Raw genomic sequence first — 25,243 nt, forward strand, 5'->3', positions numbered from 1 at the left:
CTTAGAAATCCATTAGAAGCCTAGTAAGATAATATGAAATAAGTCTGTCAGGCCCAGATGCTATGCAAATAACAAGCCGGACTATCTCCAAGACAGTTTTTCCTAGGAGAGAAATCAGAAGATTTTCTGCGACTCATGTAACCAGATTCTAAGAGTTCAATTACTTCCAAAATAGCAGCCTTCTGGTTTGTGGTCACCTTAGCGAGCCTCTCACTCAGACCAACTTCAGACACCAGTCACTGTGTCCCCAAGATGGAGAGGACAGGTATGAAGCTTGCCACAGTGTCTTCTTAAAGCATCTCTTTCAACCTCAGTGGATCAGCCAGCAGCCTACACCCTTTCTAAAGTGGGAGAATAAAAAGGACAGATGCACAGCTGTCTCCAGAAGCCTGTCTCACAAGCTCTCCCCCAGATTTAACTCTGCATCAGTTCATGATGACATATGTGAAAGGCTAAGAATTACATAACCAGCTGGAATGTCACAGCTCTTAGACCTCAGGGTCTCAGGGGAAACTCCAACTGAACTCTGCTCATCCACAAAAGCATCCTATAGCATGCTCCCAATTAAAAGGACAAATAATGTCACAGCGAGAGCGACACTTAGAGACTTATTATTATTACTACTACTATTGTTATCACATTGAGGTCAGGTTCATTTTGTCAAATATGTCTATTCAGTTAAGTTTCCTTTCGATTCACTTTACAATGATTTCTTTTGACCCAAACATAGATAAATGTTGAGGTTATTTATTGGGCTAATAGCAGATCTTGGGGCTGGTATTCTATGCAACTCTAGATGAGCTGTGCAATTTTTTGCCTTACTTATCCTGATTATAATCTACAATAATCTACCCTAAAATGATCTGAAAGGTGCTAATAGAAAGTGAACCCAAGTTTTATCTGCATCTGAGTATATGAACTACACAGATCTTATTTGTACCATGGTAGCATAACGGAGGGTGCTGCCTAAGAGAGATTTATCAACCATGTCCATTTTTTTTTGTAATTAGTCTACAGAAAAGGCATGAATGCTTTAGCTTGTAGCAGGGCTTCCAAGGTTGACTAGGAAGCGACAAACTCAGGAGATACTCTACAATCAAGATGGAACCCAGGGACATGTATTGGAAAGCCTGCATACTTCTTTCTTCTCTTGGACATTTGCAATGGGTAATATTGTGGTAAAGGCTCTGGGAATCCTAAAGGAAAGAGACTGCTTAGCCCCAGGAACCTAGTGTTCCCCAAGTTTATTTTGCTATTACAACCTTTCCTTTTTAAACAAAGCATTTGTCTCCTTTATAAATAGTGTTTCTAGAGAAGTGCTTGGTTTCTAAGTTGAGAGGTCTTAGAGGTCACAGTCCAATTCCCTCCCCAGGAAGGCACTCTTCCACACAGTTACTTGAGCACATGCCTAGAGGTGAGACACCATTAACTTCGCAGCACAACCCATTCATTCTTGTATAGGGCAACTCTCACAGTGAGAATCTCATCATGGTAACCCAATAATGGTAAGAGCACAAGCTTTAGATTCAGAAAGACCTAGATTCAACCTCTGGCTCTAGATCTCCTTATGTGGCTTTGAGAAAGTTCCTGGACCTCTCTCAGTTCTCAACCTTGAGATGGTAATACCTGTCTCCTGAGATGGTAGCAAGAAATAAATAAAATAATCAATGGTAAGTGCTAAGTGTGGTACATGGTACATAGGAAGTGTTCAATAAATGTTGACCATTATTATTATGAATCCTGTATCTACTTTCCAGAACAGCACAACAAATCTATTACCATTTCCACTTGGCAGCTCTTCAGAAATGTGGACTGCTCTTCCCAAGAAAAATATCCTACTTGTTAAACAGTATGGTCTTCCTTCCTCACCCTTCTATGCAAAAACAAACAACAAACAAACAAACAAACAAACTGCATATTCCCAAATAGGTTGATTTAATTGTAAAGTATGCACACACATACTCACAACTATAGTACTACAAATATTATAAACATACAAAATACAGTATTAAACAATTTATAAATAATGTTTCCACATTTTCCTCTTATTATATATTAACATGGAACCAAAAGTCTATTTTACTCTAACCACAATAATTTAGAAAAAGCAAGGTCACAAGGTGTGTTTCAGTATTTTTTAATCCTTTTTAACACTTACAAAAGCTATTCATAGGCTATATCAATACTAGATTTTAATGGCTGTCAATGCTAAAAACAAAACTTCACAAAAATAGGTAGATCAATGCAACAGCACTCCTTCGTTTTCAATCCTATGTTCCTTTTATACAAATATTTTTATGAAATTCAGCTAGTAATTTTCCTTCCTTAATGTCAATCAGATACTCTTACAAACTGTCTGGAAGATGTTGCATTTTTAGACTTTTAATGAAAACATTCAAAATCCCATAAAAAAAACTGATTAGAAATACATATTTCCTGATTTTTTAAAATATGCAGTGTAAGGGTTTTCACACATATTGACATACTTACATCATTTTCAACCATAAAATAACCATTTGCATATATGTTTTCTCCAGTACTCTTTTCCAAATGCTCTGTTCACAGCATGAATTTTTCTTCAAATGCTGTTGTACTCCACCTCCTTATTAAGATAGCACCTTTCCCTTAAAGACACAATATAAATGTGTCCAGTAGGAAAATATCTGCTTCGTAACATTATTTCAGTTAGCCATTTGTCATCATGGGAAAAGTCAAATTTGGATCACGTGTCTTTTTGTAAAAAATATGTAAGTCATCTCTAATTTTGTCAACTCTCTGTAATTTTCTTTGAGATAGCCAACAAAACTCTAAGTGGTAATATGATCCTGACAAGAAAAATTTAGGACTCAGAGACTAAACAGAATCAGGTAAGAAGGCTGATCCAGGCAGGTTTATCAAAAGAAAGCAAGGGGAAATCAGAGGAAAAGCCCAGGAAGAATCTGGGAAATTCAGGTGTAGCTTTCTTACTTAGGAGTCATAGAGGTCACACGGGAACAACAGCAACTCAAACACCAAAATAGCACAGCAGCACCCAAGAGCGATGGGGAAATGCAAGCTGTGACCTAGGCCTAGCAGAGTTGGGAAATCAAACATAGTCACAGTTAGAGCAACTAGAATAGAAGGTTGGAACGTGACCGTGGCAGTGAAGGGGCCCGGACAGGGCATTCAGTTTCCCTGTAAGATAATTCTCATTTCACTGGATAAAAAATAAAGGATCTGAGTCCTTGAGAGTTAAACAAATAGCCAAGACACACATCATAAAGAATCATACAGCCAGGACTTGAACCCAGATTTTCTGGTGCTAGAATCATTACCTTTGAAGCTATGCTACATGCCAACTTTAACAGAAACTTATTGCTAAATTCACACACTGGGTCAAAATAGAACTGCAACCTGGCAGGGCAGATAGAACCGAGCTCTTGGAAATGCTGTCCCTGGGCTAATTAAAGTCCCCCTGATTATTAAGGAGTCTGGTTTCCATGGAGACTGAGATTAGTTTGAACGGAATAGGACAGTTAAATAGTCCTAGCTTTGAAGGTGTGAGATTGGGAAGGCAGGAAATGAGGGTCTTCTACTGTCTCATGAAATTCCTTACACAAAATCATCTTACCAAAGAGAAACTGAGATTCTCAAAAGGTAAGTAAACTGTTTGGTGTCATTCACCTAGCTAAAAAGAGGGTACATGAATCCAGGGTCTATCTTCATGTCTAAGGTCTTAGTCATTGGGCCAGTTTCTTACACACTGACATCTACAACCAAGTTTCTGTGCTACTATACCCAGACTAATCCTTATTTAATGAGCAAGAAGCGTATATTAGCATCTTTTATCATGTTGTATAGAGTTACTCAAATTCCCAGTTAATAAAGATCTGTAGTTAATAAAAATCTCTATCAGCAGGCCTCATAAAATAACAAGACTTTTTACATACACTTGATCCTCATTTTTGCACATTCCATATTTTCTAATTCACGACCTGCTAATATTCATTTGCAACCATAAGTCAATACTTGCCACACAATTGGTAGCATCCCCTCCCTAAGTTAAATTCTCCTAAGGCATCTCAATGGTCACTTCAAACCATGGCATAAACTCTGTGCTGCCTCAAGTCTTAGACTAGAAGAGCTAAGAAAAACAGACAAACAAACAACACAAACAAACAGACCCTACTAACTTAAGGGAAAAAAATAAGAACGTGCTGCTACTATTGAAGATTAATGAAAGCATTAATGATTCCATGAGCCTCAGAGCCAAAGGGACACCTGCTCATGAAAGGCAAATGTATCACCCTGTGGCAGGAAGGTAGCATAGTTCCTAGCCTTTGTAAGGACCCAAATAAATTTATTCTTACAGGAGCAGTGCTCAAGGTCATTATTGTAACCTAAAGATTAGGGACAATCAGGCAGGAAAGGTGCTAACACCAGCTTAGAATGTGAAACTGACTGTTGACAGAAGAGAGCTCTGAGCCAGTTACTTTTCTTTAAAAGACCTATTTGCAGAACTTAAATTTGCTGACATTTTACCCCCAGGCCTTTAACTGTTTTTGAAGATAAACTGTAGTTGAGTGAATCAAAATAATTTTGCAGCAAACAGTCATTTGACCAAAGCAAGCCTATTGAGACATAGAGCTCCTACCTGATTACCCACTTCCAGTCTCCATCAGACATGAATTTATTGATCAGAAGGGAAAAATGAAATGAAAACTAAGTGTTCGTCCGAACTCCATTTCCTGTGTTATCTTGGGGTTATAGACAGTCTTAGCTACAGAGTTATAACCAATAATCCATCTCAGTGGATGGTCACTAGATCTTTAAAAGTGTCTTAAACTCAGCACTACAGGAATAATTTTAGCCATTTTTGCAGCATTTTTTTTCTTTTATATAAAGACCAAAGATTTCGATGTGCTTCCGTAGATGTCTATGGATATTCATTCCACAAGTATAGTGACTATGGAAATTCATACTATTCATGTTAGTTAAATAATGCATTTATACCATTCTCATTGGAAAATCATGAAGTCTTCCTCCTTCCAATAACTCACATCCTTTCACTCAGAGATATGAGCTAGTTGCTAGGTCAAATCAATTGCGTGTACATAATTCCTTGTGTGCATATCTCTTGACAACTCTTAGCACATTATCTGGCTTAAAAAGCTTGGTAAGCATAGCACCAACCACTGTGCCAATATTGAGTCTTCAGGAAAAATATGAATCCTACCCTCATACCATTCAAAATCTGAATGAAGAGACATACATTGGATAAATGAATACAAAATAATATAGAGTTTAACTGTAATGGGTGACTAAAAAGAAAAAGTGCCAAAAAGAATATAATTATACTGGGAAAAAATTAGGAACTATAATTAGATTGGCAGTCAGGGAGCTTCTCTATGGAGAAAAAAATTACATTTGTAACTAAACTCTGAAGGTTGATTCTAAGTTGACCAGGTGAAGACTGAGTGTAAGACTTCCAGATAAAGCACACCCAAACACCTGGAGACTGCGAAAGAACTCAATGCTCTAAGGAGCTGAGAAAGAGCCACTGAGGCTAACATGTCCTGCAGAATGGCATGAGATGATGGTGCAAGAATAGGCAGTAAAGACTACAAGTTTACCCTGAGTGTTATGGGAAAGGACCAAATCCCTCACAGCAGTGGTGTAAAGCCATTTGATTTACAGTTTTTAAAACAATGCTCTGCATGCTATATGGAGAATGGATTTTAAAAGGACAAGATTAAGTGTGTGGAAAACAGGAGGAGGCTGTTGCAGAAATCCAGAGGAAGGATGATGTCTTGTTTTAGAATGGTGTCAGTACAGGTGGACGAAACTGTATGGAATCAAGATCTATTTTGGAAATGGAATCTAAAGAGAGAGAGATGGACTGGATATTGGAATAGGAGGAAGCAACAGCCAAGCTTGTCACATTTCTATGGAACAACTGATGAATGGCACTACTATTCATGGAGAACAATTATGGAGGAATGGTTTGGTAGAGGTGTAGTGAAGGAACGAATTTAGTTGATTATGTCAATGAAACACTTAGGAGAATATGTGGAGTGAGATTTAATTAGTGATGAAAGTTCTTAAGACAAGTATAGTCTAGGAGTCACCATATCCACACGACTTAGGTAGGTAGATCTTGTTTCCCCCGGCTCTGAGATTATAGAGAAAAGGGAATGGGGGAGACCCTAGTACAAAGAGAGGACAGGGAACAAACAAAGCACACTAGAAAAAGAGGAACAGAAGAGGAGGAGGTTTAACAGAAGAGCGCAACATGACAGAAAGCAATAGAAGAGAGAGTTTTAATGATCCAGAAAAGTCCAATAAAATAAGAATTTTAAATGTTGGGCTGGGGTTATGGCTCAGCAGAAGAGAGCTCACCTAGCATATTCGAGGCCCTGGGTTCAATCCTTGGCACCATATATAAACAAATTTAAAAAACAAAGGTATTACATGTTTATTAGATTTGTAATTAGTTGGGTGGTAGATTTTTGGCATGATCATTACAGTTTTGTTGAAGAGATGCAGCATGGAAAGATAGATGTAAGGCAGGTTGAAGGTAAATGAGGTAAGAGTAGATGAAGAAAACATTTGCAGACATTCTAAAAACATTCCTGTGGAAGAAATAAGAGAAATAGGACTGGGCTGCAATGCAATTAGAGTCAGACAATAAATCTATGTAAAATATCAAACTCAGTGCAAGTTGGTATCTGACTTAGTCTAGGTTCTCCAAAAAATGTCTGAGCAAAGACTTACAAGCAAGTAGTTTATTTATGTATCCAAACCCAGGGAAAGAGTTTGGATGGCTAGGAAGATGGAAACAGAAGGAGAGAAAGTCAACTAAAGAATGTATTATCAGGAGGAACACAACCAGCTATTTGTGGACTCAGTCATGTTAGAGTCCTCTAAGGTATGACATATAATATATTCAGAGTTATTTGCCCAAGAAATAAAAGAAAGAAGTTCAGCACTAGTCAAGAGTTGCCCTTGTAGGTGTTAAATCCCTATTACTTCCCCATTTGCAAAGGTCTCAGAATGGCTAAATGGGTTCTTATAACTCACTTGAAGATGGTGGAAAAGTCCAGAACAGAAAAAGAGATACCCAGTATAGCTAAGACAAGCTTCTGCCAAGTAAAATCAGGTAGCATCTATTGCCATGGTAACATCGAGAGTAAAAGTTGAACCATGAGGAGGTGAAGCAGAATACAGAGCTGATTGATAATGTCTACCTTAACTTTCTTATTCCACATTCTTTCTGCCCTGGAGAGATGAAATGGCTTGTGTCTAGTTCATGCCAGAGTTGGTGTGTAGGTTCTCCTGATTCCTGGCCTCCTAACCTCCCTGTCTCTGTTTAAGACTAATTATCCCATATAGCAGTGATACCTGACAAGAAAATTAACTAAATCAGGGTTTTGATACATTCTGGTGACAGAAGCAAGAAATGTTTTAGAAACATCAAGCAATTAACCCAGTATTTTATGAGTACATTCTGCATTCCAAACCTACATACATACAGTCAGAAAATACTAAACATGGTCTCTGCTTTGAGGTTTCATTAAAAGAATACTGCATAAACACATGGGAAAAGATCAAAAGACCATAGAAGGCTGGATCTGATTAAATAAAAAATGTGCAATAGGACTGTCAGCAGGTATATAAAGTTATGGCACTGTTTCTGTTGAAGAGACTATTGGGTAATGGAGGGTAATCGAGAAAGTTCTTTTGCAGAATCTTCAAACTTCAAACATTAACAGAAGCTACTACTGGCTAATGAGATTATAGGTGATTCTTTAGTTTTTTCATAAGTCTCACAATAAATAAATATTATATATATTCTATTATATATATAATAACCAAGAAAGCAGAGCAACTACAACTCTTATATAGTGCAGGTAGGAATGCACAGTGGTATCACTTTGTAAAAAAAGAAACAAACAAACAAAAAAACCTTCTTAACTGTTTTCCAATTAGGCACATGCTTACCATATGGCCTGCAATCCCACTCCCAGGAATTTGCCCAAGAAAAAGAAAAAACATGTTCTCATTAAAGAAAATGGACACAAACTTTTAAAGCAGATTTTATGTATGTATGTGTGTATATGTTTTATATATATATATATATATATATATATATATATACACACACACACACATACACACACACACATACTATATACACAAACACATATAATACACATTTTTACACACATATGTAGCCTTCAACTGGAGAATGGATTAAAAAGCTGTGGAAAATTCATGGAATACTACTTAACAATAGAAAACAATGAACTATTGACACACAATGACACAGAAGAATCACCAATGCATTATTCTACATGAAAGAAGCCAGTCTCAAAAGTTGCACACTAAATTATTTCACAGAGATGACATTTGGGGAAAGGCAAAATTATAGGAATATAAAACTAATCACTGGTTGTCAGTAATCAAGGGTATAGAAGGAAGTTAAATACAAAGAGGAAATACAAGAATTTGGAGGGTGATGGCACTGTCCTGTATCTGGGTTGTGCTGGTGGTTACACAGCTATATTCATTTGTTTTCACCCATAGACTTCTATGCCAAAAGGAATTAATTTTTATGCATATAAATTTTTTCAAAGATAAATAACATTGCAACAAATCAACCATAAGAGTATATTAAAAACTTCTTTCTCCAAATTAAAAAGCAGAAGGAGACCATCCCAAGATGGGTTCTACATGGATCATTGGGAACCAAGTGGGGGAAAAAAAAAAACAGCTGAGAACCATTACAGAGAACTCAAACAGAATTCACGGACTCTCTAGATACAGAAACAGATAAAAAGACACCAAAGTCCACTTCAGAGTCATAAATTCCAAAAAGCTCACAGTCCTTTATAATGATGAGTATATCAATCAGGGTTCTGTAGAGTTCAAACAACAAAGACCAACTCTAGTTTAGACAAGTCACACACAGGAGGAAATGGGAGTAGAGCAATACTAGAAAGTTTCTGAGTAGCTCACGGGAGTGAGGGAAATGCTGAAGAACAGCGGGTCAGACAATTCTCATAGGCTACTTGGGACCTGTGGCAGCCACTTCCATGCAGATTTCATCTAGCTTACTGTAGGTGTCACTGCACAACACCTGGCTTGACTTTGTGTGCTACTTCTCACTCCCTGCTCTGGGGCTTCTTCTGTACCATGATAAGGAGGCCCATCAGAACTCACAGGTATTCACAAACATCCAAGCCAGAAGCATTAATACGACGGTGTCACTTTTGACCAATAGGAAATTGAAGTCTGTGAATAAATCCTTCCCCTCACTACCTTCCTCTGCTCCGATCGACAAGTCTGATATACGTTTTGAAAATCTCCTAAATCAAGTCCTTGAGATTAAGGAACAATCACCAGTAGTGGTAGCCAACTCGATAATTCATCTTGATATTGATTAGCTTTCCTCCTTCCCTGTTTCACACTTCCTGTCCTGGATGCTCTGACTCATATAACCAATTCTATTACAAACAGGCCAGCCTTCATCTCAGGCTCTCAGGCCCTACTTCCTGAGCAAGCCAAGCCAAGACAACTAGGCCCTGGGAAGGAGCCAGGATAGGTCTGAAATTGTCAGGTTTAGAAATTTATAGACTATCCCTTAGGGTGACAGTAGCAGAAGACTCAGGTTTAACTGACCTCCAATCATTCCCAGGAGATGACATTTGCCTAACTTAGGTCATATGCATATGAGGTCAAACAGCATGGATTTTGATGTTCTACTTCCAAAAGAATCACTGGGAGTGGGGAAGGGACAGTGCTTCAAAAAGTATGCCAAGGCTGGAAGTTGGAAATAATTTATGAAAAACTTGTTACCTACTTAGAATTTATTGGGGGATCATGTTAACTTATCAATCTTTAAAAAATAATGTGTTGTGGCTCTTTGTGACCCAAGTGTAAGTTTCTTTGCTCTAAGGAATCAACAGTATACTCCATCCTGATTAGATTCTTAAAATAAAGAACAGAAGCATAATTTAGGATGATTATGAGCTTTTCTGGCAGATTTTTCTGATAGTTCAAAATTGATATTTTGAATTTGGAAAGTTCATACTCTAACAACTGTTTAAATAGCAGTTTCATTTTCCCTCTCATTTTGTCTCTCTCTAGGTTAATATCAAATACAGGTATTAAGCACTTGCCAGCTGTTCACAAGATTCAATCTCTCCAAAAGGTTTTACTGTAAGTTTTTCACTAAATTGTATCTTGGTCACCTTTCTGTCACTATAACAAATGCCTGAGATGATTAACTTATGAAGAGAAAAGCCTTATTTTGGCTCACAGTTTTAGAGACTGCAGTTCATGATGAGGTAGCTCTGTTGCTTTGGGCTTGTAGCAACACATCATGTCAGGAGGACATGGTCAAGCAAAACTTCTCATCTCATAGCCAATGACCCAAAGGCCTCCCACTATGCCCCATCTCTTAAAGTTTCTACCAACAGTACCAAGATGGGGACCACACCTTTAAAACATTGGCCTTTGGGGGACATTCAAAATCCAAACCATAGCAAGCAGTTAGCCAACTCAGTGGTGGTCTTACTCCATAGCCTTCTAGGCCTCTAACATGTATTATATAGTCTGTGTACCTCCAAATGAGGTCGGAAACTAAGCCGTAAGGTCTTTGGTGTTACGTGCAGGCCAGCCAGTCTCAGTTCAGAGGAAGTCAACAGACTTCTCCACAAGTGTTATCAACACCAAAGAAGCCTGTAGCAAAATCACTGTCTCTCCTTTTTTCACTAATAAATGCTTTGTTCCTGTCCCCTGAAACTCCCTCTGTACATATCATTCCTTCTTCTTCCCTCCAGCATTCCTGTGCTGCCCTATCCTTAAGGGAACTGGCAAGTTCATACTAAAGTATTAGTGACTTGGTGTGTTCGCTTTTTCCTAAAGCACCACCTGTATTTCAAAAATGGAGGGGAAAATCAAGGTATAATGGCAGCTTAATTTGCAATAGTAAAATTAGAAGAATATGAACAGACCTCCAAAGGAAGAAATTAGGAAGCAGTGTAAGGAGTGGAGAAAGAATCTTCTAGAACTTCTCAAATTGTTTCAAGCTGTTTGCTACTTCTATATTTATATGTTAGAACAAACCTACTCTATAAGTTTGACAACAGGCTAAGGAATACAAACAGAAAGATATAAGATTTACCTACCCTTTAATTCAAGAAAAGAGAAGAATTGCTCTGTGACCCAAGGAGAATAACCAGAAGAAAAAAAAAAGTATAATAAAGGGATTGAGATTGGAGGAAGAAGGCCCACCTAAGATGAATAGAGAAGTTTGGTAGGAGGTGGCAGGTCAGTTTTAGTGTCTTTGTCACGTTGAGCAGAGAGACCAACTGTGTAAACAAGGCTATGAAGGAGTGTGTTAGAACACAATGACATTAGCTAAGAAACCCTTCAGAGAGAAGACACTGCACATCTGCAGTTCCACCTATAAGAAGAACTGACATACGAAAGATAAATAAGAGACCATTTGGTTCCCAAACTTTGAACTCATTATCCTCCAAACAAAAATTATATTGAAACATTACCTCAGCTAAAGATAACATCCTGCCCAGTAAACTAAACGAGGAAAGGTTTCCCAAGTGGAGCCAATGCTGGTATCTAATTTTTCTGTACTCTCTTCCAGAGACATTCAAGATAACATAAACATCCACATGGTTGAAAGAAATTCTTTCATGGGGCTGAGTTTCGAGAGTGTGATTCTGTAAGTAAGGGGAAGAAATCCAACAGAGTAACATTTGATTTTTCACTTAATGATCTTTCTCATAATGGGATACTCTGCTTTTGTTTGGATAACTGGCATTTCACCATTTAAATCTCTCTCTGGTTCTGTGTTTTCCTCTCATCTTTACATTTCAGAATCACAACATGGAGTCATGTTAATAATTTATGATGCCGTGGTGTGATTCAAGTATTTAAAATTGCTCTTTGAATGATGGTCTCCTGTGATGCAACATCTGTTCCAAAGGACAGAATAACTCATGCATCAATAAAGCTAGTTATTGCCTGGCAAGGCTTCTGTTGCCTAAAGAAAAAAGACCAGGAAGGAGGCTGGAGCGGGGAGATATGGCTACTCCCTCCTAACCATATTAAGCAGGCCCACGCTGAGCAAAAGATGACTTCTCATTTTCTTGGAATGATCACGTTTTTTAATGAGCTCAAGTTACTCCCTCTGACTTCTGGGCAAGTTTTTAAATGCGCTCTGCATCATTAATGAACAGCCTTCTAATCTTTTGTGCCGGTATCTAGCATGGCAGTTTACTCATGCTCTAAGGTAGCCAAAAAAACAGGCCTGTTTTGGGCTACCAGAAAACTCATGGGATCCATCAAAGTTAGATGTCCAGAATGACATTTGAGGAACCAGTAATTGCAATTACATCTGTAAGAAAAATATTTTATCTTTCCATTTTGAAAACTTTAGTGGGTGTGTGTTTTTTTTTTTTGTGACACGATTTCTCATAATTTGGTTTCTCTTAAATAAACCTTATTGCGTATATTTAACTTAAAGATAACAAAAGAAACATATAGTTCCTTTCTGCCCTTCTCTAACTCCTTATGGACACCGTGTGAATTCCCCCAGAATTTCGGGACACACTCCTCAAGAGGGAATGGTTTACCTTTAGGACTCACACTTTTCAGACACATGTCTCTAAAGGACACTTGCACACTTGTGAGGACAACATCTGTAGTTCTTACCTTGACTGATCCTTAATCTATAGATAATAGAATCAGGAGATTCATAATCAATGCAGCTTAAGTCTCCAATGGTTCTTAGTTTGGGTGTTTTATCTAACGTAGAGGTGCTTTCTCCCAATAGGGAGAAAAGCATGGCAAACGGCACTGAAGACAGAGAAAGTTTTCTAACAAACACGCAATGAAGGATTATCAGACCCTGTGACTCAGGGCAATGAGCAGTGAAAGGCCATAGTGAGGAGGAGGCCTCTGTGCCTTTCCACACCCTCACAAGCCATCACAAGCAGAGGATCTACATGGGGAAAGCTCCCAGCTAATTTTTCTGTACTCTCTCCCAGAGACATTCAAGATAATATAAACATCCACATGGTTCAAAGAAATTCTTTCATGGGGCTGAATTCTTTCAGCTATGGCCGGCCAGAAGAATGGCCTAATTCAGAAGAAACACAGTGAGATGACATATGTGACAGCTCCCAGCACACACTGGCCTCTGGAGAGGCATCCTTCATATAAAATTTTCTCCCTTCCTCCATCAGTGTCCATCTCCCTTACCTGCCCTCAGTGAGTTTTCATGGACCAGGACCCCCTTTATCTTCACTCTTTAGGATGAGAAGCCTCTGCTGAGGGAGCACATGGTCTTGTCCCTCAGGACCCAAGAGGGTTTAAGCTGTGCAGGTAGTTGTCACCATCACTGTCACCAACAGATTTCAAAATAGGACCCTCCTATCTTAAGAGACTAGGAGTGAGCTGTATAAATGTTGGCTTCCCTTTGTTAGGAGTCCACTTTAGCCTAACAGAAACCAAATTAAGGAGTTTGGGCCATAATTTGTCTATTGTGAAATGATTCGTCATTGAAATTTTTTTAAAAAATACTATTTCCCTCCCCACATGATGATATCTATTGATTGATAAATCCATAAAGACAAAGTTCTACTTTGAAAACAATAATTATTTTAAATTAGCCTACGCTTCAATCATAGCAATAGCTATTTGCAGAATATATATGAGCAGGAAAAAATTATCTTGTCTATAGACAAACAGGAGGAGCCCATATGGATTCGCACACTCCTGGGAATAGATTAAGGATCAACCAACTACTATCCACAGGCCAAATCTAGCCTATGAGCTAAGATCATATTTTTTTTTTTGTGATCAGGAATGCTAACACTGAACCTAAATTAAGCAAAACATCATAGCTCTTAAAAACAGAATTATATTCTTTTCAATCGTAGACCTATATTATAAAAGAAAGAAAAGTTGAACTCAAACTATTAAATTCTGAATTTGGTCAATAAAAATTTGTGAAAATTGTTTTATAAGAACTTATATTTCTATATGATATCTTTAATCTTGCCTCTTGGCCCATAAAACCTAAGATTTACTATCTACTTCTTTTTAGAAAAAGTTTGCTGACCCTTGTGGTTTGATCCCAAACCCCTAGGGATGTACCTCCCATGGGTTAGGGACAGCTGCTCCAGTACTGACTACTCTGGGCCAGGCTGAGAAGTTAGGAGTCTGGAGGCCCGGGAAAGGCCTTCTCCTGGGCATGTGGGGGTGAACAGGATACAGTGCTCAATCACAGCTTTGTCAACAGAACCTTTTAACTGGTTGCTAATGTTTTGAAAGATGTACCTTGCTCCTCTGAATTTTTTAGCCAGCTGGACTTACAGAGGAGGGGAAGAAAGATGTGCAGTTGTTTTGCATTGATTTTAAGCATTTTCTAGATACCCGTCATACCCAGGAAATAGTTTGAGTCCTGATACACAGGAGCCTCTCTGGGTCAGTTTTTTTTGTAAAGCCACACAGGGAAAAGAAATTGACACACAAACAAGAGCAGCTGCTCTGGGCCCTTTGAGCTGACTTCCCCCAACCTTTCCCAACAGCAGGACTGTTGGCCCACAGTGTCCCTGGGCTCCTGCGCCCAGGCAAACCTGCTCCTTCGCACAGTGAGCATAACTGTTCCACACTCACCCCAACATCCCCCAGAGCCTCCCCCATGCCCACTCACACCACCTTGCCCTGCCATAGCCACGGGCTCTATAATTGATTTCTCTTCCTATCTGGCTAACCCAGAGTCACTCCCACAAGCCTCCAATAACCATGTCCCTGTGGGTCACAGGAGTTGTTCAGGTTTTATGACAACTTAATTCGATCACTTTTTGATGACAGTCAGGCAGCTGCTATGGGTGAGCATGGGTGAAAGCCTTAAGGCCTTAGAGAAAGGTGGCACAAAATGTTCTTTCTCTGTCTTAGAAACACTGGTTCGATAATTATATGATTTCTGTCCTTCAGAACAAGAAAGATCTTCATCTCTTTATCCCTTGGTATCTTCTCCACCAAGGGAGACATATGCAAAGACCTTATAGTTATAGGATCCAGACTGCTGTGCCTAAGTGTGCCTTTTTGAAATTAAATTTTATTTATTCCTTTTTTCTACATGAAGTTCGCTTCCTCCTTTGAATAGATAATATTCACACATAAAATAAACTTTAAAAGTTACAAAAGGTTATACAGTGACAAATCAGTCTCCCTCCTGCCCCTATTCCTGAGCACTAAGGATGGTGTTTTATTTATGCCACTAACCTGTGCTGTCTGATCTTGCCCCAGTGCTTCCAATTATGAAACCCCTGTATTGTTTGAATCTGACATTATTGGTTTTTTAATGGGCCTTTTATTTCAGATGGCTGAATAAGAATGGAATTCAAGAAATACACAACTGTGCATTCAATGGAACCCAACTAGATGAGCTGTAAGTAGCCTGGCTATTCTTCCAGGCCATTTAGAGGGAAATGGCTCTTACAACAGTGATATTTATGTAGCTTTCTGTTTCCCTTCTTCTTTCCTTAACTCCATCCCCAGGAATCTAAGTGATAACAATAATTTGGAAGAATTGCCTAACGATGTTTTCCAGGGAGCCTCTGGACCAGTCATTCTGTGAGTAACTTTCTCTCTTTTCTTATCTTCGTGGAAGAGCTCGGCTTGTAGAAGCTAGAACTTCACTCTCTCCATCTCAAAAAAGCTCCAAGATAGGACTAACAGTCAAGGTTGATTCTTATTCATGTCATCTGCAAAGATTTATAAGGACAATTTAAGGCTGATCTGCAGTCTGGCTTTCAATAAAATGGCAACAATAATAATAACATGTAATGAGCACTTACCAAGTGCCAGACAAGTGTTATAAGAAGTTAAGAGGCATTTTCTCATTTAATCCTTAGAATAACCCTCTGTGGTGGGAGCCATTATTGCCATTTTAGAGATGGAAAAACTGAATTTCCTAGAGGCATTAACTAACTCACTCAAGGTCATGCAAGTTTTAATAGCAGGGATTTAAAACTGAATTGTTCTGACTCGTGATACAAACTAACCACTCTGTTATGTGTCTATCCTAGAAGAAAAAGCACAATTCTCCTTCCTTACCCTCCACACCTAAGAGACCTGTGGGTACACACTATTCAATCCAGTGAGACCAACATACACACACATTATTTTTGGATCCTCTCTCCAGATCCCTTGGGATGCATTCAGTGCCCCTCAGCCCTGCATCAGCATGACTCCTCCTATTGGCACATCCTCTTCCTGATTCTTCCTGCCAAAAATGACTTTTCCTGCTTTTCTTATCCCTGCTGCCCTTTCCATTAAAGATCTTTCTGAGACCCATCTCTTCTTCAAGTCTCTCTGATGACCTGAGCCTTTAGTGACTTCCTCCTGCAACTTCAGCAGCCTTTATGGATTGAAGTAGGATGTGCCTGCATCATAATTACCTAAGGGCTTTTTAAACATGTGTTTTCCTGGGCTCTAAGCAAAAACTACTGAATTTACTGTAGAATGTACTTCAAGAAGAAGAATAGCACCCAGGAGGAATGAGATGAAAGAAGGAAGGGTGAGCTAAGAAATAAACATGCTTTCTAGATGCAGGCATTTGAGAGGCACACACTGTACCTCTTAGTAGTTGGCATGGGCTGCCAATGATGGTTATCCTTCTATCTACCCTCTATCAACATCACTTTTGTCTTCACCAAATATCTTATATTCTCCTTCAGGTTGGAATCTATCTCTTGAATTAAATCATGCATGGCAGAGCAAAAACTCCACAATTGTTAATTATTGATGATAAAGAGTGTGCTATTCCCCATACATGGCTCTCTGCCCCTTTGAAGAGAGCAGTGTGTGTGTGTGTGTGTTTTAAGATAGATTTATCATTCGGACCAAGTTCAAAGATTACTCCAGAATGCCTGGCTGGAGACAGCGATGTATGCAAAAGGAGGTTGTGTCTGCATAATTAAAGAAGTGCCAGAGCAGCAGCCTCGGATCAAACCCAGGTCCTTTTCCTCTGTAAGCCTGTTTCCCCTCCTAAAGACTGGCAAAAACAGTAATATCAATTTTCTATTATTGTCTGAAGCTTAAATGTATATATAAAGTGTGTGTCCATATGTATTTTTTTTTCATTCATTGAATAGGTTTTTAAGTGCCACCTTTGTAGCATGTGTACCCTATACATTAATGCAGGAAACAAGAGGAAGTTCTTCCTCACAGAAGGCTAATATTCTCATGGGGTGAGGGAGAGTCAGACAATAGTTTAAATATACAACTTAATATATCAGATCATGACATGTAGTATGAAGTAGAAAACAGTACACAGGCCTAACAAATGGAGAGTGCCAGGTATCCAGTCCAAGTGTTCAAATATACAAAGTACTTAAAGCTTATAATGCTTAATGTTCCCTGTTCTTAGAGTGCTTGAGAGACAAATGGACTTTGACAAAGTGCTTCTGATATACTCTGGCTAGGGAGCAGATTATCCATTTCACTCAGCTAAAAAGTCCTAAGAGTTTTGGATGTTTCTAAATAAGCACCACTAACTGTTCAGAATACAAAAGTTATGGAGTATGTTTGTTTCCATATGTGACCTGGGACAGGTATAACATTGAATCTAGAGCACCTTAACCCACTGTGGGCTCCTGAAAATGTTTACATTGGACAAGATCCCCCCACTGGTTCACTATCCATTTGAGAAATCCAGGCCCAGAGGAAGGAAGTGACCCTTTAAAGATCACACTGCAGAACTCAGAGCAACAGAGCTCGTTTCAGAAACTAGCTCTTCTGCCTCACATTCCCATATGTTTCCACCCTACCATGTTTCCATGAATACATCTATTCGCATCTAAATGTTATTCATTAAGGCCCCCTGCAACTGGTGGGGAACTGAAATAGAGGGAAAGATAATTATTATACCAGCCTCTCAGCCTAAGAATACAAGTCAGGAATACATAATCACAGCCCTGAGGAACATCTCCTAAGTTTGCAGAATTGGCTTCCAGGGTTCCAGGCTAAGGCACTACACAATGTATCTCATCAGAATGTTTAAGAGAAAAACTCAACATACAAGTCTCCCAGCCAGCCTTCCTATGAATGCAGGCAAGACACAAGTCTGTGGGGTCCTTAAGTTACAGGCTCGTTATTTTATCCCCTTTACTATAGAAACATATATGGCCAGAATTAAAATTATAGAAAATTCAATGGAATTAAAAAGCACCACTCATGACTCAAAGGGTCTAGAGTAATAATGCCTTCTCACATCTTTTCATCTTAATGCACGAGAATATATGTGCAAGATCCTGGCCAGAAGCCCGGCCTATAATTGATAGTTTCATTCTTCTCACCTTGGGGGCAAGTTGATCACTTTACCATCAAGTTTCTCCTTCTGGAGATTTCAGGTTAGTCCAAATGCCCTTTAAGCTGCCTGCTGACCTGGGATGCAGTCTGATGAATGGCCTATCTCATTTCCCACTTCTGCAACCTGATGCACCAACTCAGTTAAAACCAGCCTGAGGGATGCTTGGGTAGGTGTGCAGAGGACCAGCTAATCTCAGGTGCTATGAGTGAACAGGTAGGACTAGGAATCTGTGCGGACTATCCAGCCCCACACAGATGTTGCTTGAACCAGGGCTATGTCTGTGCTTTAAGTCAGATCCTAACCCCCCAGATAAGACTTTAGTAGAGATATATGAATTCAGGAGATTTAACGAAAGATATTCTCAGAACATGTGGAGGATGCCTGACGGAAGCAAAATCAGGCTACCAGGGAAATTGAACCATACTGCATTTACAACAGAAGGCTCAGCTGATCCCACAGGGAGCTCTGGAGTTAAGATGAGCCTTCAAAGTTGGACTGAACTAAGACAGAGGCCAAGCCTTCATGTAAACAGACATTGGGTTCAGGTTATCCCCAGGAAGGAGGCGATCTTGCGTAATTCCCAGAGTAGAAGCCAGCTAAGCACCACTTCAGTGTGAGTGACTCTCAGCTGCTTAGAGCAGTGGTCCTAAATTTGATTGGGCCTCAAAAATCAGCTGGAGGGCTTTTGAAACCTCAGTTTATTAATCCCAACCCAAGAGTTTTTGATCAGCAGAGTCAGTACTAGGGGCTTAGGTCTATAACCACATGCTGGTGATCCAGAGAGAACTCTGGTTCTAGAGATGAGATTCTCCATGTTGAGAGCTAAGAAGCCCTGCCCAAAATATCACCTCCACAGGGAAGAATCTTCTTTCCCCCACAGGTTCATCCTTTGTCTCCCTCACACACATACATGGGATTCTACTGGATGTCAGGGAAGTGCATCCAAACTGATGAGCGCTCCTTTCCCAAAGGCAAAATTTCTAGTGGAGTGAAGAACACCTGAGAACACAAGAATGAATGATTCTACTGTAAAGAGAAAGTGATGCCGAGAAGCCACGGGCATGCAGACAAGGTCCAGGAAGTTTCAGAGGGGAGGCCCAGCATCCTCATTTCCCTCTCGTGCGTCTTGACCTTGAACATCAGCAGCCATCGAAGTTTTCACCTGATATCTTGAACTCACTGAACTTTTTTTTTTTTTAAGCAATCAAGCAATTGCCATTTCCTTGGGAAACAGTTTCCTGTGGGGAAAATTTAATGCATTGCCTTTGCAGGCTGGAGCCAGTACAATCATATTCTGATGGTTTATCAAATTGATTTGGCTATAGCTCAGATTCATTTGATAGTTCAGATTCAAACACTGAGTTATTTGTATAAGAATGATTCTCTTCCATTACCAGTGTACCCACAGTCCTATAGATAGTAAATTGCCTTTTTATCCCGCCTGGGATCATGAAAGAGAGGTCTTCTAGCCATCTGTCAGTGTAGCATACACCAGAAATGTGCTCTCACTTATGGAAATGATTGACCTGTAATAACATCTTTGCTGGGAAAAATAGAAATTGTTCAAATCAAATTTGTGGCAGTGGCTATAACACACTTTATTAAACGGGGCACAGAGCGCTATTTAACTCCTGCCTCTCCTAACTCTGTCATTATCAACTGCTGCCTTCCTTGCCACTCTAACTCCACACCAAGAAGCCTAACAATGTTGAAACCATTTAGGATTACTAAATCTCTTCAGAGCCAACCATCAGCCCGTGGTGTCTCCACTGGTATTTTTCAGGATTTAAATTCTCAAAACCACTCACTTCCAGAATACAGCATGTGTTGAAATGTTAACTGAAGCGATACTTTACAAAGAAAAGCCACAGTCATTCGACCCAACCAGCTTCCAAGACGAGGATTAAAAAACACCAGCCCACCACTGTCCCTTCCCCCTTGTCCACCCACTAGCTCCAAGAATAAAGAGAGAAAGCAAGTAAATATTCTCAACTGCTCACTGAAGACATGGAGCCCGACACGGTGAACATTTAGACACCAGTGTGTCTGGCACCAGGCAAGATGTAAGAGACTTTGAAACAAAACAGTGCCTGACCTGGTGGTGGGATAAGCATTATCACCCACAACAATAAGCACTGCAGGAGTTTTCAGAGGCTATAGTAACCCAAAGCAGATACCCAATACATCGGTTTCATCACGTGATGCCATGACTTTTAACAGATGAAGTTACACTATGGGAAGAAGAGAGTCTATCATCCTAGACCTGCATTTCTGTAATAGCCACTCATCCTCTTTCTACTTTCAATTCTTTTTCTTCCAGTTCATTTAACAAGTATTTATTGAGCACCTACTCTATGTCAGTCTCAAGGACATGTGTTTTTTTTAATATATATATTTTTTAGTTGTCAACAGATCTTTATTTATTTATATGTAGTGCTGAGAATCAAACCCAGGGCCCTACACATGCCAGTCAAGCGTTATACTACTGAGCCACAACCCCAGCCCCAGTCTCAAGGCTTTTAAAACTAATCTTACAAAAATACAGATCGCAATAAGTCATTCTTCAGCTCATATAAATTTTAAAATCTTCTGACTGACTTTCAAGACTCAGAGACCAAATTCCATCCCATGATTCCCTATATTTCTCAAAATATGGTTGCCCAGAATAACTCTTCTAAATACTCAACATTGTGCCATGATTTGTGCTCTACACCTCTATCCAAGCCTAGATGTGTCCAATAGTCACTATATTTGTCAGAGTTTTTTCAAAAAGATAGAACCAATAGGATAAAGATAGATGGAGATATACAAGAGGGAATTTACTAGAGCCATTGGCTCAAATTAATATGGAGGCTAAAAAGTCCCATGATAGACCATCTGCAAACCATAGGACCTTGGCAGTTAGTAGTGTGAGTTCGTCCAATTTCAAAGGCCTCAGAGTTAGGGAAGCTGCTGGTATAATTCTCAGTCCAAAGTTAAAGGTCTGAGAACCCAGAGAGTTGCTGGTATAAGTTTCTGAGTCCACAGGCACAAGAGCCCAAAATTTTGAAGTCCAAGAGAAGTATGTCCCAGTTCTAGGAGAAAGAGCAAGAGAATTTGCCTTTTCCCTTTTTGTTCTATCCAGGACCCCAGCTTACTGGATGGTGCTACCCACACTGAGGACAGATCCTCCTTATAATTCACTGATTCAAGCGTCAATCTCTTCTGTTTTTCTTCTAGAAACATCCTCAGAGACAACAAGAAATAATGTTTTAACCACTATCTGGGAATCCCTTAATTCCAAATTGACACCTAAAAATTAACAATCAAAGTTACAATAACCTACTTTCATAAAGATGTAAATGAATAATAACATCTTTTTAAAAATTACACTTCCAGGGATATTTGCATTCTAAGAACAGAGAGTACTATTAAAAGGAGTTATAAAATCAAACAACATATTTCCAGGACCTACAGAAGGATCATAGCCATAGACGAGAGAGAGAGAGAGAGAGAGAGAGGGAGAGAGAGAGAGAGGGACAGGGAAGGGAAGGGGAGGGGAGGGGAGGGGAGGGGAGGGGAGGGGAGGAGAGGAGAAGAGAAGAAAAATGGGAATACTAGAGTAGTTAAATCTCAAACAACACTGAACAAGATCAACTTATCTTGGTTTCTGTTGATATGAATTACTATGGATTTTTCTTAATCTATGGAAATACAAGATGAATAATCTTTTGGCCAATCTAGAATTTGGAAATCTTAACAGATTATATGTTTGGTACTTCCAGCAAGTATATATATGGTAAGCTTTAAGTAAACACCTCTTTCCTTATCATTCAGGAACCATTTCTGCTAAAGAATTTGCTTTACTGAATTTTAAGCGACCTTGTATCTCTCTCCTATCAACCATTCCCTTCATCATCATCCACCATCAAACCTAGATCCCAGTATACTCACAAGAAGCCTTACCTAGTCTCACAGCTGCAAAGCTATCTTGTACAAAGAGCAATGGTACACATATTTTGTATCTGTGATAAAGAGGAATCCAAAATAACTAGCTCCAGAACATGGAACAAGTTTCCAAGGGAGCTTCCCAATCTAACATTGGATTGCATTCAAGTTATTCCACCCAACACATCATTCTGCTTATTTCCAAATGCATGACTATCTCCTTGTGAACTCTGCCCAAGGCTACTCCCTCATTTGGTAACTTTGATACTCTTAGGCACATACAATGTCTACTGCAGAAGCATCATTTCAGTGAGCTCATTTTAAATCCTGATTTTTTTCATTATTCTTTGTGCCCTTCTCCCTTCAGAATCAGCTCTCTTATAAGACTTGCTTCAACCTGTCATTTTTATAACAGAGCTGAAGCATCTCTGATTATCAGAAAATGGTAGATTTCATGAGTCCTGCCCTATACCAGAAATGATGTAGAACCCCAAAATGTCTTAATAATCTCTGCTCTTGGGGCATAGGAAATCTACCTGAGGAAACAAACACATGAAAAGTCAAAAAATTTGAAATAATAGAAAAAGTAACAAGTTTGTTTTAAACTGCTGGAGGTCAAAGGACATCATGGTTGACTGGGGCAATGGATCTATTCCCTTTCCAGTTCTTCTCCAATGGCACTCCAAAACATATAATCAAATAAAGCAACAATTTTCTGGGTGCAAATTGCTAAGAATGCTAGAGTCTTCAACCCTCAAAGAGAGAGAAAATTCAAATACAAATAGCTAGAACACAAAGCAAAAGAGTAAGTGATGATAAAAGCAAAAAGTATACAGAATATAATGCCTTTGCACACTTCATGGTTGTCAAGGAAAAAATACCTCTATAACTGTTAAAGAAATGATGGAGATGAAGTCACAGAGAAATCTCATTGGAATCTTCTTTGGTTCTCTTTTGTTGCATTAAAACTTAGTTACTGAAAACTTTCATTCTATTTTGCTCCAATTTCATGTTAGGAATATGGATGGCCTGTCACTGATGCATGGGATGTCAGATCAGGTGGCTGGGTGTGGGGGATCCTCTTTCAAGTTGTCCCCTTCACTCACATGCCTGACATATCTGCTCAATGGCGTGTTTGTGCACACAATGCAGTGAGAAGTCTTGGGTCTCTCTGTCTACATGCCATCTTATCCTCCAGAGCCTTTCCACATGGCTGAGGTTTTTACCAACACAGCAGCCTCAAAGTATTCAGAGTTCATTCATGGAAACTCAGACTCTACAAGATCCATATAGAAGCTGTCAGTGCTCTTAAAGTCTAGACCTAGAATTCAAATCGCAACACTTCCTTCAAATTCTGCTTCCCAGAGACATTACCATTCAGCCCAGATTCAAGGGGAGGGCAAACAGATCCTCCGTGGAAATAGTGCTGAAGATTTCCAGTCATCTTTAATCCATCACCGAGAATGTTAAATAATAGGATGGTATTCCATATGAAAACTTGTTTCCCTCTGGAAATCTTCAAATACTATGATTTTTTTTCATATATTCTAAACTCTAGGGAAAGGCATAATTAAGAGAAAATAGTCTTCTGTTTTGTATTGCTTGCTTTAAAAAAAATGTTCATGACAGGTAATTATTGCCCTGGTTTAAAGTGTTCCTGAAGGACTTTTTAAAATACTTTTATCTCATTCCTCGAGGAGATCCTTGAACTGTTGTAGACAAAACAGGGAGCTGGAGCTCAGTCTGTGCTCTTTCTACACTTGAGAAAAAAAGAAGAACCCAAAGGCCAGATGAAGTGTCAACTTGGTCACAGAGAACAAAGTGATGAATTCTGATAGCAGAACTGGCCAGAAGAGGGACTGCCTGAAATGAGAAACCAGAAAGACCTCCTACAACAAAGAAGAAAGTTAGGAAGCTCTGGAACAATGGAAAGTCTAGATCAGAACAGCTGAGAATGTAGACTCATCACACTCACCGCAAGATTTCATGGAACAGACTCTTATTTGAAGGGACCCCAGATTGAAAGCTATAATACATAGAAGGAAACTAGAAAAGATAACTTAGAACACCAGAAACATTTCCCTTTGATTAGCAATGAGGAGTTAAAGTCTATATATATTTGGTACCTAAAGCCACAAAGTTTTGCTAAGAGTTTGGTTATGGGATGTGAAAAAAAAAGAGATGAATCAAGGATGACTTCAGATTTGTTGCATGAACAACTGGTTGGAACAAGCTCCAACCTGCTGCAGGTGGAAAAGGGTTTTGGAGAAGAGCAATAGTTCAATTTCTTGTATCCAAAAACTTGACCTGCCTCATAGGTGTCTAAGTGAAGGTGTCTATATAATGAGGTGGTTGAATATAAGAGTCTGGAATTCAAGGGAAAGAAGTAAACTAGAACTAAAAAATTCTACCATAGAAATGGTGTTTAGCTCATAACACTGTATGAGCTCACCTAAACAGTAAGTGAAAAAAAAAGAAAAGAAAAGAAGCACAGGTACTGGAGAAGAAGCAAAGGTACCATGAGTATTCTTAACCATTGGAGGTCAGGGAGGCACTAGAAAATAACAGAAAACTTCTAAAGAGTCAGGAGATAAATATTAGTAGATATGAAGAAAATCACCAAGAAGCTATAAAAGTTCTAAATTTTATGGGCCTAAAAGTATGCTATCAATAATATATAGAGAAAAATTAACTAAAAGTATACTATAGTTGGTAAATCATAATTGGAGATTTTAATGTACTTCTCCACTACTGATGGAATAAGTTAAAAAAATCAGTAAGTAAGTATATGGAAGATTTTAATTAGTATGAACAAATTTGATCTAATTGACATCTAACAAGGAAGGCAATAAGTGTAATATTTATAGGTACTAATGAAGGCCATCATGAATTCTCAAAATGTAAATCTGCCTGAGTATCCAACAGGGG

General features: G+C 39.0%; 1 protein-coding gene across 4 annotated transcripts in view; it reads left to right on the forward strand.

The window, feature by feature from the left end:
• Fshr (follicle stimulating hormone receptor) overlaps positions 1 to 25,243 on the forward strand; it is a 155,480-nt gene that overhangs the window by 119,682 nt on the left and 10,555 nt on the right. For all 4 annotated transcript variants that reach the window (XM_078029230.1, XM_078029231.1, XM_005324470.3 and 1 more), the window contains 4 exons: positions 10,129 to 10,200; positions 11,648 to 11,725; positions 15,395 to 15,463; positions 15,574 to 15,648. In XM_078029230.1, coding sequence (XP_077885356.1) covers positions 10,129 to 10,200; positions 11,648 to 11,725; positions 15,395 to 15,463; positions 15,574 to 15,648 — 294 coding nt within the window. The remainder of the gene's footprint in view (positions 1 to 10,128; positions 10,201 to 11,647; positions 11,726 to 15,394; positions 15,464 to 15,573; positions 15,649 to 25,243) is intronic.

The sequence above is a fragment of the Ictidomys tridecemlineatus genome, chromosome 12 (genome assembly GCF_052094955.1).
Source record: "Ictidomys tridecemlineatus isolate mIctTri1 chromosome 12, mIctTri1.hap1, whole genome shotgun sequence".
In the NCBI taxonomy this organism is placed as follows: domain Eukaryota; kingdom Metazoa; phylum Chordata; class Mammalia; order Rodentia; family Sciuridae; genus Ictidomys; species Ictidomys tridecemlineatus.